Below are 13,790 nucleotides of genomic sequence, written 5' to 3'. Positions count from 1 at the left end.
CTTGCCACCCACCATACAGGCCAGATTTGTGGAGTGCTTGGGATATTGTTGTCACATGCACACTTTGACCAGTCTTGGCCATAAAAGCCTGTAGCGCTTGCAAAGTTGCCATTGGCCTCTTGGTAGCCTCTCTGATCAGCCTCCTTCTTGCTCCAGTTTGGTGGGACCGCCTGATCTAGGCAGGGTTTTGGTGGTGCCATACACCTTCCACTTCTTAATAATCGTGTTGACCGTGCTCCAAGGGATATTCAAAGCCTTTGATATTTTTTTATACCTATACCCTGATCTGTGCCTTTCAACAACTTTGTCCCAGAGTTCTTTTGAAAGCGCCTTGGTGCTCATGGTTGAGTCTTTGCTTTGAAATGCACTACCCAGCAGAGTGAACCTACAGGAACTGCTGAATTTATCCTGAAATCATGTGAATCACTACAATTTAACACAGGTGGAGGCCACTTAACTTGGTGTGTGATTTTGAAGGCGATTGGTTACACCTGAGCTAATTTAGGATTGCTATTACAAAGGGGGTGGACACTTATCCAACCAAACTATTTCAGTTTTTATTTTTTATTAATTTTTTACAAATTTCTAGAATATTTTTTTCACTTGGAAGTTGTGGGGCAGGATGTGTAGATTAAAGAACAAAAAAAATGTTTTAATGCATTTTAATTCCAGGCTATAAGGCAACAAAAGTTGAAAATTTTGAAAGGGGGTGTAGACTTTCTATTGGCACTGTATGTGATAAATATAGCATACAAGGAGTGAGGCAGGGCAGTACTGAGTATCCTGTTGATATGCAGTGCCTTTTAATCCTGTTTTAGTGTGAATAAAATTACTTTTAAACAGTGCATGTAAAATAAACAGCTCATGTGAAAATAAATTGGACCTGACGCGCCTGACAGGCGGTGAATAAACGGACTGCAAAGGGTCAAGTAAGATGACACTAGCTGCAACTCTATTGTCTTTTTTTATGCACACATAAGCTTACTTGATTTGAAAATAGTCATGAACAATACAAGCAACTTCTTACACTACTTGGTTTGATTAAATGAGTAGTACACAACAAAATATGAAAGCTGAACATTAATTTCAACTTCCCTCATATAAAATGGGAAAGCCCGGTGGGGAGCACGATGAACGAAATTGAAATGGTGGAAATGACAAATGACTGCTTCCTAACGCAATTTGTCAAGGCACCGACTAGAGGGGAGGCATGCCTTGATTTAGTTTTTTCAAATAACAAAAGATAGAATAACTAAAACAGAGGACAGAGAGCCATTGGCAAACTCAGACCACAACATGGTCTCATTTGAAGTGATTTTTAAAACCCCAAAAGTAATGACTAAAGCTAAGGTTTACAATTTTAGAAAAGCAAACTATGAAGGTATGAAACAGAGACTAACAGAAGTAGATTGGAGTAAAATAGAGAAAACATCCACAGAAAAAGGATGGCTGTTTTTAAAAAAATGTAGTACTAGAGGCGCAAAACAATTACATCCCAAAAGTACACAAATCTAAATCTAAACAGGCAGCAGTGTGGAGTAGTGGTTAGGGCTCTGGACTCTTGACCGGAGGGTTGTGGGTTCAATCCCCAGTGGAGGACACTGCTGCTGTATCCTTGAGCAAGGTACTTTACCTAGATTGCTCCAGAAAAATACCCAACTGTATAAATGGGTAATTGTATGTAAAAAATAATGTGTAAAAAAATAATGTAATTGAATGTAAAAAATAATGTGATATCTTGTAACAATTGTAAGTCGCCCTGGGTAAGGGCGTCTGCTAAGAAATTAATAATAATAATAATAATAATAATAATAATAATAATAATAATAATAATAATAATACAAAACTGGTCAAAATGGTTTAATAGATCAATTTAAAAAAATATTCAGCGAAAAAAGGCACTTTACAGAGCGTTTAAAAGGGACCAAAACAAAGCACACAGAAAGAGTACTTAGAACTGCAAACGCAAGTCAAAAAGGAAGTAGAAAGGCCAAGAGAGAGATAGAAATGAAAATTGCTAAAGGGGCTAAAACCAATTCCAAAATGTTTTTCCAATATTATAACAGCAAGAGAACATTCAAAGAGGAGGTTAAATGTCTAAGAGACACAAATGGCAAAATCATAGACGAAGAAAAAAAATAGCAAATATATTAAATGATCACTTTTCACAGGTTTTTGCAAAGGAGGATACGGACAACATGCCCCACATGTCGACCTGTTCCTATCCAGTTTTAAATAACTTTAACATAACAGAGGCAGAAGGGTTAAAGGGACTAGGAGTTCTTAAAATAAACAAATCCCCTGGGCTGGATGAGATCCTCCCAATAGTACTCAAAGAAATGAAAGAAGTTATTTACAAACCTCTAACCAAGATCATGCAACAATCTCCTGACACAGGGGTTGTACCGACTGGAAAATTGAAAAATTAACACCGATCCACAAAAAGGGAGACAAAACCGAACCAGGTAACTACAGACCAATAAGCCTGACTTCTATTATATGTAAACTTAAGGAAAATATAATAAGATCCAAAATGGAAAATTACCTATATCGTAACAGTATCCTGGGAGACAGTCAGCATGGTTTTAGGAAAGGGAGATCGTGTCTAACTAACCTGCTTGATTTTTTTGAGGATGCAACATCCACAGTGGATAATTGCAAAGCATACGACATGGTTCATTTAGATTTTCAGAAAGCTTTTGACAAAGTCCCGCATACAAGATTAATTCTCAAACTGAACGCAGTAGGTATTCAAGGAAATGCATGCACATGGATTAGGGAGTGGTTAACATGTAGAAAACAGAAAGTACTGATTAGAGGAGAAACCTCAAAACTGAGCGAGATAACCAGTGGTGTACCACAGGGATCAGTATTAGGTCCTCTGCTATTCCTAATCTACATTAATGATTTAGATTCTGGTATAGAAGGCAAACTCGTTAAATTTGCAGACGACACAAAAATAGGAGGAGTGGCAAACACTGTTGCAGCAGCAAAGGTCATTCAAAATGATCTAGACAGCATTCAGAACTGGGCAGACACATGACAAATGACATTTAATAGAGAAATGTGTAATAAAAATGTGCATTATAAATATCATATGAGAGATACTGAAATTGAAGAAGGAATCTATGAAAAAGACCCAGAAGTTTATTCTAAAAGGTATTGACAATGTTGATCCAGAGGACTTTTTCGACCTGAAAAAAGAAACAAGGACCAGGGGTCACAAATGGTGATTAGATAAAGGGGCATCCAGAACAGAAAATAGGAGGCACTTTTTTACAGAGAATTGTGAGGGTCTGGAACCAACTCCCCAGTAATGTTGTTGAAGCTGACACCCTGGGATCCTTCAAGAAGCTGCTTGATGAGATTCTGGGATCAATAAGTTACTAACAAGCAAACGAGCAAGATGGGCCGAATGGCCTCTTCTCGTTTGTAAACGTTCTTATGTTCTTAAAGACAGTGTGGTAAAAACGGTCATAAAATTCTTGGCTGTGGGATAACATCTAATTGGCTGTAAAGGGATTAAAGGCAGTTGTTATTGAAAGCTTGTTTGTGTGGGGATCTTTTGCAGTTAGTAACAGAGTTTGTTATACAGTATGTACCTGGTGTGTCACTTGTTCGACAGCTTGTATGAAGTGGTTTACTTCGCGGTCTATTGCTGCATACTCCAACATCATTTGCTCCAATGTGTTCACATCGTCCAGGTCACCTGTAAAACATAATAATAGTTATTGCAAGGGTTTTACATATTTTATTAGTGAAATTATTGTACAGCAACAAATGTGGATTTTTCCCACTAAATATTGACACACAAAGACCATGGGCAAGGCAAATACACATTTTTGGAGATTTTTTTTTTTTTTTTTTTTTTTTAATATCTAGAAGGATTTACCACAATGAGTATGTTTAAAATAACATATATACCCATGATTTAACATACTTATTTCATTATGAATTGTGGAAACAACCTGTTCATAATACATATACTCGGTTTAACAATTTTTCTATGCTGCATATTAGCTAGAGATATACACTTACATTGTACTTATGCAGGAATATTTAGTTTTTTAACAGAAGCATAAAACCTTGATACTTTGAATATACATTTAGGTAGAAATTAAAAGTAAAAAGTAGGGAATTATGTTTTTGTTCTATATAAATCTAGTCCTTTATGCATCTGTATTATAATAACTATATAAATGTGTTTACTGAACAATTAGAGTGTAGGTGGTGACGCTATTTTATATGTGTAAGTAAAATCCAGGGCTGGCAATGGAGCGTGAAACAAGCACTGTGATTGGTCAAGCAAGGTTCCAGCTGTCCATACTGGATGGATACGGACAGTTCGAGCCTTATCACATATTAGAAATCACTGTGCTGCCTCACAGAATTTGCAGTACTGGCAGCCATCTTTACAGTTACAAAGCTGCAACTTGAAAATATGGATGTCTCTGAAGATACTGAACCACCAAAAAAAATAAAAATCCCAAAACTTTATATTGTTGTACAACCTGCTGACATTTCCATTGCAGTTGTTCACTATTTTACAATGTAGTGAAGTTGGTTATGGCAAATAGCAGGAGAAGGCTACAAGCAAATTTCAAAGGCGCTGATTATCCCTCTCAGCACAGTGAAGTCCATTATTAAAAAGTGGAAGACAGACACTACCCAGATCAGGTTGCCCTCCCAAACTGAAGCCAACAATGACCTTGAGAGATCTGCAAAGTTCTGTGTCTGAAATGGGAATCAGTGTTCACACATCAACAATAAGCAGGTCTCCACACAAAGCTGGCCTGTACGGACAGGTGGCAAAAAAGAAGCCATTACTCAAAAAGCCTCATCTTAAAGCCCGTATGGAGTTTGCAAAAAAGCATGTAGATGGTACTGCAGACATGTGGAAAAAGGTTTTGTGAATATTTATGCAACCAGTAAATTTCATTTAGTACATTTTCTTTGCAAGTTTTGCTGACATTTAACCTCCTCGTCATATAACAGTGTTCAGTTTAACCACTACAGCTTTGAATAAAAAAAGCTTGTTTGAAAAACTGTGCATACATTATTTGTTCAACAAAATGTGACATTATTGGTAGGGGGGTGAATACTTTTGCAAACCACTGTGTGTATATATGACACACACAAACACACACACAGTGGTCGAAATGGGCTGGTATACTACGGTATGCCATACTAGAATTTCTCAGAACACCAGTGGTGTAGTCGAGGGTATACACAGGTAAAAAGACGTTTACCCACTTTTAATTTGGGCAGTTGAGCATTTCCCCACTTATATAAGGGACGGACACAGAAATAGTTAATCTTTTAAACTATAATTTCTTAAAGTGCATGTTTCTCCAACATTACTCATTTCTACTACACTGTGATATGCAAATCCTGAGTTAAAGACAAGTTATTTTAACGGTGAGCACAAGTCTGACAACTGAGCGCTCTCAGGTCAGAACTGCAGCGTGAGCAGGGGGGGCATGGCCACTGGACTGCATGTTCTGTTTGTGTGTGGGTGTCTGCATGTGTGACTTAGGAATTTCCACTCGTTGATTCCATTGGAAGACGGTAAATAAACAACTTGTTATTTGAACTTTGGGGAGTCAATACGCCTGGAATTATTTCAAAAGTCAGTAGTTAACAAGGGCTGCAGGGCTAATAGGTTTCATAACGGGACTTCTAAATTTCCATTTCGATCACTGTGTGTCATATACTATATATAATATATATAAAATCAGGGCTTGAATTTCATTTGCAGCCAATAGTGGGGGGGGGGGGGGGGGGGGGGAGATTCCAAAATTTTAGGGGGGAATGGCTAAAGAAAAGACACTTTTGCACATAAAAAAACAATATATTTTACTGCATCATCATTCACACGTGTTGCTTTAAAATAATCTGCTTTCAGGAGGCACTCTCCAATGCTTTTCCCATTGCCCGACCTGCATGGAGCAGAAGAAAAAGGTGCTTTTCTTTTAAACCAGCATTCCATTTCTTTTTTTTAATTCTCAGCCCTACTTCCACCTGTTTTTCACTGTTTTCATGTATGTATGTTTAACTACTGGGGAGGGAGGGGAGGGGGAACTGATCTTCTAAGCTTTCCAACAATACCGCCCCTTTCAGTATAGCTGCTACAATGACGGAGTGTGGCAAAGTGGTGAGTGGATACAGGTGGGTGCAGTGCAGGTACGAATCACACGGACAATTACTAACAGGTGCAACTGTGTTTATTGATAAATTACAATGTCCAGAGCCTTAATGCAAACGCCTGTAAATAATAATGATGGAGTGATACAGCGGCGTGTATCACTCGGTATTTGTAAATCCCCGGGTTTGACCCGCAACCAAAAAGTCCAGTTTTACACACCAACACTAAACACAAAACACAAACACAGTTCTTAGTGATAGTGAAATAAGTGCAAGTGGTGTATTACAATTCTCTGTGAAATGCAGGGGTGAAAGTGATGTCCGGGTTTATGCTGGCTTCTGCTACAGCTCCGGATCGTGTTATAGGAAGTCTAGTTTAAAACAAACAGACAGTTATAACAAACACTAACAGACAAAACAAAACTCACGGTTTACAGGACGGTAACACAGGTTCCTTGTAGGTTGTCTCTAACCATTTACCAAGGAACAGATCACGTCACCTATGACCCCTATTTATATCCTCGCTCATGACCCCTAGTTTAACGAGTGCATCCGCTCCTCCAATCCTCAGATGCCACACCGTTTAACGTCCGGGTCATTGAGTTTGGATACCATAGCTGTGCCCCTTTCCTAAATGACCAACTTCCACCTACCCTACGGAATAAATTGTCGTGCCATTTACTTAAGGTGTTCCAGTTACACAGTGCCCTCACAGGTCGAGAGGGAGATCTAACACCAAGCACCATTCGATCTCTGTCGCACGGAGCAATAGACTAAAAATGAAACCTAAGCTGTGAACTGTCACGATTCTTAACTTCAAGCGATTGTAGTTCCGGTTAGGAGTACCGCATACACACACTGAATACGTCTTTGGAAAGCCCAGAGTCTGTACTTTTAAAACAAGGTAGGTGGCATTTATGGTGCTTGAGTAATATGTGTGTAACCTTTGGTGCGCTAGCGCCCCAAAATGGACGGGGCTGAATTAAAGCGAAAGTCACCACTTGCAAAACACCTAGATAGACTTAATATAGTCTTTTTTTCAAAACTGTTTACTTACTGCAGTATACTGAGTTTCTATAATCCTTCAAGATAGCGGCCGAGAATCACGTACGAAAGAATAAAGTCTGGAGGCACTTAAAATATCCTGCACTTATTTTAACCAGAACTACTCAAAATCGGCTTATAGTGCTTTTGTCACGGACACCCTTCCTTAGAGATTGCTGTAGTGTTTCAGGCATCTAAATTGGGTGAAAAATACAGTAGCTTGGTGTCTTAAAATATCTCTGCAGGATTTTCCCGCACTGAAAGTTGGAGGTATCCGGGAGCAACTTGGAAAATGCACGATTCCAGCACTGAAATTCAAGCCCTATATATATATATACATATATATATACAGACGTGCTCAAATTTGTTGGTACCCCTCCACAAAAAACGAAGAATGCACAATTTTCTCTGAAATAACTTAAAACTGACAAAAGTAATTGGCATCCACCATTGTTTATTCCATATTTAATAGAAATCAGACTTTGCTTTTGATTTTTTATTCAACATAATATTGTAAATAATAAAACAAATGAAAATTGCATGGACAAAAACGATGGGACCGCAAACCTAATAATTTGTTGCACAACCTTGAGAGGCGATCACTGCAATCAAACGTTTTCTGTAGCTCTCTGCACCTGTTAACAGGTAGTTTGGCCCACTCTTCCTGAGCAAACTGCTCCAGCTGTCTCAGGTTTGATGGGTGCCTTCTCCAGACTGCAAGTTTCAGCTCTTTCCATAGATGTTCAATAGGATTCAGATCAGGACTCATAGAAGGCCACTTCAGAATAGTCCAATGTTTTGTTCTTATCCATTCTTGGGTGCTTTTAGCTGTGTGTTTTGGGTCATCATCCTGTTGGAGGACCCATGACCTGCGACTGAGACAGAGCTTTCTGACACTGGGCAGTACGTTTCGCTCCAGAATGCCTTGATAGTCTTGAGATTTCATTGTGCCCTGCACAGATTCAAGGCACCCTGTGCCAGGCGCAGCAAAGCAGCCCCAAAACATAACCGAGCCTCCTACATGTTTCACTGTAGGTATGGTGTTCTTTTCTTTGAAAGCTTCATTTTTTCATCTGTGAACATAGAGCTGACTTGCCAAAAAGCTCCAGTTTTGACTCATCTGTCCAAAGGACATTCTCCCAGAAGGATTGTGGCTTGTCAATATGCATTTTAGCAAATTCCAGTCTGGCTTTTTTATGTTTTTCTTTCAAAAGTGGAGTCCTCCTGGGTCTTCTTCCATGGAGCCCACTTTCGCTCAAAAAGCGACGGATGGTGCGATCAGAAACCGACGTACCTTCACCTTGGAGTTCAGCTTGTATCTCTTTGGCAGTTATCCTTGGTTGTTTTTCTACCATTCGCACTATCCTTCTGTTCAATCTGGGGTCGATTTTCCTCTTGCGGCCGCGCCCAGGGAGGTTGGCTACAGTTTCATGGACCTTATACTTCTTAATAACAGTTGCAGCTGTTGTCACAGGAACATCAAGCTGCTTGGAGATGGTCTTGTAGCCTTTACCTTTACCATGCTTGTCTATTATTTTCTTTCTGATCTCCTCAGACAACTCTCTCCTTTGCTTTCTCTGGTCCATGTTCAGTGTGGTGCACACAATGATACCAAACAGCACAGTGACTTTTCTCCATTTAAATAGGCTGAATGACTGATTACAAGATTGGAGACATGTGTGATACTAATTAAATAAACTAATTAGTTTGAAATATCACTATAATCCAGTTATTTATTATCTTTTCTAAGGGGTACCAACAAATGTGTCCAGGCCATTTTAGAATATCTTTGTAGAATAAGCAATAATTCATCTCTTTTCACAGCTTCTTTGCTTTATTCTATGACATACCAAAGGCATGCAAGTATACATGATAAAATAGCTTTTAATTTCATCACTTTTAAGGAGGAATGAAGCATTATTTCAATGAGCGGTAAGGGTACCAACAAATTTGAGCACGTGTGTGTGTATATATATATATATATATATATATATATATATATATATATATATATATATATATATATATTATACACAGTGCCTTGCAAAAGTATTCAGACCCCTGACCAATTCTCTCATATTACTGAATTACAAATGGTACATTGAAATTTCGTTCTGTTTGATATTTTATTTTAAAACACTGAAACTCAAAATCAATTATTGTAAGGTGACATTGGTTTTATGTTGGGAAATATTTTTAAGAAACATAAAAAACTGAAATATCTTGCTTGCATAAGTATTCAACCCCTGTGCTGTGGAAGCTCCCAGTTTACACCGATGAAAGAAATTGCCCTAACGAGGACACAATTACCTTACCATTGGCCTCCACCTGTGAACCATTAAAGTTAATGTCACATTTTCTGGATAAAAACCCCACTGTTTTAAATGAAGATTAAATGAAGACCAAAGAGCATTCTACAGAAGTTAGAGATAAAGTAATACAAATGCACAGATTAGAGAAAGGGTACAAAATAATATCCAAGTGTTTGGATATCCCAGTGAGCACAGTTGGAGCAATAATCCGGAAGTGGAAGCTGCATCACACCACCCAGGCACTGCCAAGAAAAGGCTGTCCCTCAAAACTCAGCGCTCAAACAAGGAGACTTGTGAGAGAAGACACAGAGAGGCCAACAATCACTTTGAAGGAGTTCAGTGGCTGGGAGTGGAGTACTGCTGCACCAGTCAACCATATCAAGAGCTCTGCATAACACTGGCCTGTATGGGAGGGTGGCAAGAAAGAAGCCGTTACTCTAAAAGTACCATCTGAAAGCACGTCTGGAGTTTGCCAGAAAGCATGAGAGTGACCCAGCTGCGATGTGGGAAAAGGTTTTGTGGTCAGATGAGCCCAAGATAGAGCTTTTTGGCCAAAACTCAAAGCGCTGCCCATGCCTCAAGACACACCATCCCTACAGTGAAGTATGGTGGTGGCAGCATCATGCTGTGGGGATGCTTCCCATCAGCAGGGACTGGGCATCTTGTTAAAATTGAAGGAAGAATGGATGGGGCATCTTGTTAAAATTGAAGGAAGAATGGATGGAGCAAAATACAGGGAAATACTGCAAGAGAACCTGCTTCAGTCCGCTAAAAATCTGAAGCTTGGGAGGAAATTCACCTTTCAGCAGGACAATGATCCCAAGCACAAGGCAAAAGCAACATTGGAGTGGCTCAAGAACAAAAAGGTGAATGTCCTACAGTGGCCCAGTCAAAGTCCTGATCTCAACCCCATTGAGAATCTGTGGCGCTATTTGAAAATTGCAGTCCACAAGCGTCGTCCAACCAACCTGAACAACCTGGGGCAAATCTGCCAAGAAGAATGGGCCAAAATCCCTCCGACACTGTGTGCAAAGCTGGTAAATACTTACCCCAAAAGACTTAAAGCTGTTATTGCAGCAAAAGGTGGCTCTACCAAATATTAATGGGTGGGGGTTGAATAATTATACAAGCAAGATATTTCAGTTTTTTTATTTCTTAAAAATATTTCCCAACATAAAACCAAGGTCACCTTACAATAATTGATTTTGAGTTGAATTGATTCAGTGTTTTAAAATAAAATATCAAACAGAACAACATTTCAATGTACCATTTGTAATTCAGTAATATGAGAGAATTGGTCTGGGGTCTGAATACTTTTGCAAGGCACTGTATGTATATATATATATACATACAATACTGTGCAAAAGTTTTAGGTAGGTGTGAAAAAATGCTGTAAAGTAAGAATGCTTTCAAAAATAGACATCTTAATAGATTATATTTATCAATTAACTAAATGCAAAGTGAGTGAACAGAAGAAAAATCTAAATCAAATCCATATTTGGTGTGAGCACCCTTTGCCTTCAAAACAGCATCAATTCTTCTAGGTACACTTGCACAAAGTCAGGGATTTTGTAAGCATATAGTAGGGTGTATGATTAAACAATTATACCAAACAGGTGCTAATGATCATCAATTCAATATGCAGTGTAACAGAGCGGCACTCACTCTGGTTCGTTGCCCCTTTAAAAGCAGGACACAGGACACAAGAAATTGATTTTCAAGCGCTTACGCGCTAATTTTAATATACACAAAAATAAATAAACAAAACGAAACAAAACGCCTAGCTCCATTTTGAGCACTAACTAAACATTTTACGCAGGTCCCTGACTAACTCGCAGAACGGCTAAGCCGTTTACCTGTCATAAAAACACTGGAAACCACACAAGTTTAACACAGCACTTTGACTGCTCGGAAGCAGAGCGCACCTTCTGCCTCCTTCTACTCAGCAGTCCTGTGCAGACTGACTGCACATCTTAAATACCCCTGCACCTGGTACTAATTGATAATAACTACCAGGTGCAGGTGATAATTAAACAAATAAAAATGAATTTAAACAAAACGTGCATTCGCACATGTTTTTGGCAGGGAAGATTTTAACCCCCTCCCTGCCGTGTTACACATCCTCCCCCTTAAGTGTGCAGCACTGATCGGCCGTTCCAAGGCCACCTCCACCCCTAAAACACAACCACCCACCCTCAAGTCCACCAATTTTAATTTTCGTCCTTATCCACGGGCGGGCTTGCGGGTGGGTCAGTCCCTCCGGCACTTCCAAGGTGGGACCACAAACCGGCGACACGGGAGCCCACTAGGATGACAGGGGTGAGTGAAGCGACGGCTGGGGAACCGGAGGATGCAGCAGCGAGAAGAGGTCTTCACCTGGGGCCCGGCGCAGCGATGTCCGATCACCCAAGGGGTGCGAAGCAGAGAACAGGGGGAGCACCAGCGACGCCTGGCAGCAGCCAAGCGACGTCTGGGTGTTCGGGGAGAGCGGAGAAGGGAACCAGGGGTAGAGCTGTGGCCGGTGGTGCACACTCCTGGGCTCCAGGTCTAACGCAGGGATGTCCCGGCAGACCGGCAGGGTGTCCAGGAGCAAGGGGCACGGGATCACCTGCAGCAGCGCCGGACTGGATCGCAGGGGTGTTGTTCGGGGTTGTGGTGGAGGTGGGCTCCTCACCTCCTCCCCCTTGTCTGAAACCGGCGGCGGTACCTCCTGCTCCCTCGGCTGTCCTTCCTCTGGCTCCAGGAAGGACTCCTCCTGCTCAGGACACAGCACCACGTCCTCTGGTGCAGGAGACCGTGGGGCTTCTCTCGCCGGGACTGCAGACAGCGGTGCCTCCCTTGCCTGCTCCCATTTTTGGAGCAGCAGCTCCAGCTCTGTTGGCTCCCGCTCCCTTGCTTCCAACGGGGCCAACCCCAGCTCTCTCTCCCATCTCTCAGTCTGCTCTAACTGAGCAGCCGTGTTCCGGTTGATCCTTGCGATCAACTCTTCAATGCTTTCCATTTTTCTCTGGGTCGTAGGGGCGCCCAAACTCGCTGCCACCATATGTAACAGAGCGGCACTCACTCTGGTTCGTTGACCCTTTAAAAGCAGGACCCAGGACACAAGAAATGGATTTTCAAGCGCTTATGCGCTACTTTTAATATACACAAAAATAAATAAACAAAACGAAACAAAACACCTAGCTCCGTTTTGAGCACTAACTAAACATTTTACGCAGGTCCCTGACTAGCTCGCAGGACGGCTAAGCCGTTTACCTGTCATAAAAACACTGGAAACCACACAAGTTTAACACAGCACTTTGACTGCTCGGAAGCAGAGCGCACCTTCTGCCTCCTTCTACTCAGCAGTCCCGTGCAGACTGACTGCACATCTTAAATACCCCTGCACCTGGTACTAATTGAGAAAAACTACCAGGTGCGGGTGATAATTAAACAAATAAAACAATTAATTTAAACAAAACGTGCATTCGCACATGTTTTTGGCAGGGAAGATTTTAACCCCCTCCCTGCCGTGTTACAGTAGGTTGAAACACAATCATTAACTGAAACAGAAACAGCTGTGTGAGGAATAAAACTGGGTGAGGAACAGCCAAACTCAGCTAACAAGGTGAGGTTGATGAAGACAGTTTACTGTCAAAAGTCATACACCATGGCAAGACTGAGCACAGCAACAAGACACAAGGTAGTTATACTGCATCAGCAAGGTCTCTCCCAGGCAGAAATTTCAAGGCAGACAGGGGTTTCCAGATGTGCTGTCCAAGCTCTTTTGAAGAAGCACAAAGAAACGGGCAACATTGAGGACCATAGACGCAGTGGTCGGCCAAGGAAACTTACTGCAGCAGATGAAAGACACATCATGCTTACTTCCCTTCGCAATCGGAAGATGTCCAGCAGTGCCATCAGCTCAGAATTGGCAGAAAACAGTGGGACCCTGGTACACCCATCTACTGTCCGGAGAAGTCTGGTCAGAAGTGGCCTTCATGGAAGACTTGCGGCCAAAAAGCCATACCTCCGACGTGGAAACAAGGCCAAGCGACTCAACTGTGCACGAAAACACAGGAACTGGGGTGCAGAAAAATGGCAGCAGGTGCTCTGGACTGATGAGTCAAAATTTGAAATATTTGGCTGTAGCAGAAGGCAGTTTGCTCGCCGAAGGGCTGGAGAGCGGTACACGAATGAGTGTCTGCAGGCAACAGTGAAGCATGGTGGAGGTTCCTTGCAAGTTTGGGGCTGCATTTCTGCAAATGGAGTTGGGGATTTGGTCAGAATTAATGGTCTCCTCAATGCTGA

The 13,790-nt window shown here is 41.2% G+C and overlaps 1 protein-coding gene across 4 annotated transcripts in view; it reads right to left on the bottom strand.

Moving 5' to 3' along the window:
* The window catches only part of nsmce2 (NSE2 (MMS21) homolog, SMC5-SMC6 complex SUMO ligase), a 66,455-nt gene that overhangs the window by 38,637 nt on the left and 14,028 nt on the right, over window positions 1–13,790 (bottom strand). For all 4 annotated transcript variants that reach the window (XM_059022588.1, XM_059022587.1, XM_033999178.3 and 1 more), the window contains one exon: window positions 3,603–3,709. In XM_059022588.1, the coding sequence (XP_058878571.1) occupies window positions 3,603–3,709 (107 nt within the window). The remainder of the gene's footprint in view (window positions 1–3,602; window positions 3,710–13,790) is intronic.

Source organism: Acipenser ruthenus, chromosome 4 (genome assembly GCF_902713425.1).
Source record: "Acipenser ruthenus chromosome 4, fAciRut3.2 maternal haplotype, whole genome shotgun sequence".
NCBI classification, from domain to species: domain Eukaryota; kingdom Metazoa; phylum Chordata; class Actinopteri; order Acipenseriformes; family Acipenseridae; genus Acipenser; species Acipenser ruthenus.
The sequence above is the reverse complement of the archived record's forward strand: the minus strand, read 5'-3'. Positions and strand labels throughout refer to the sequence as shown.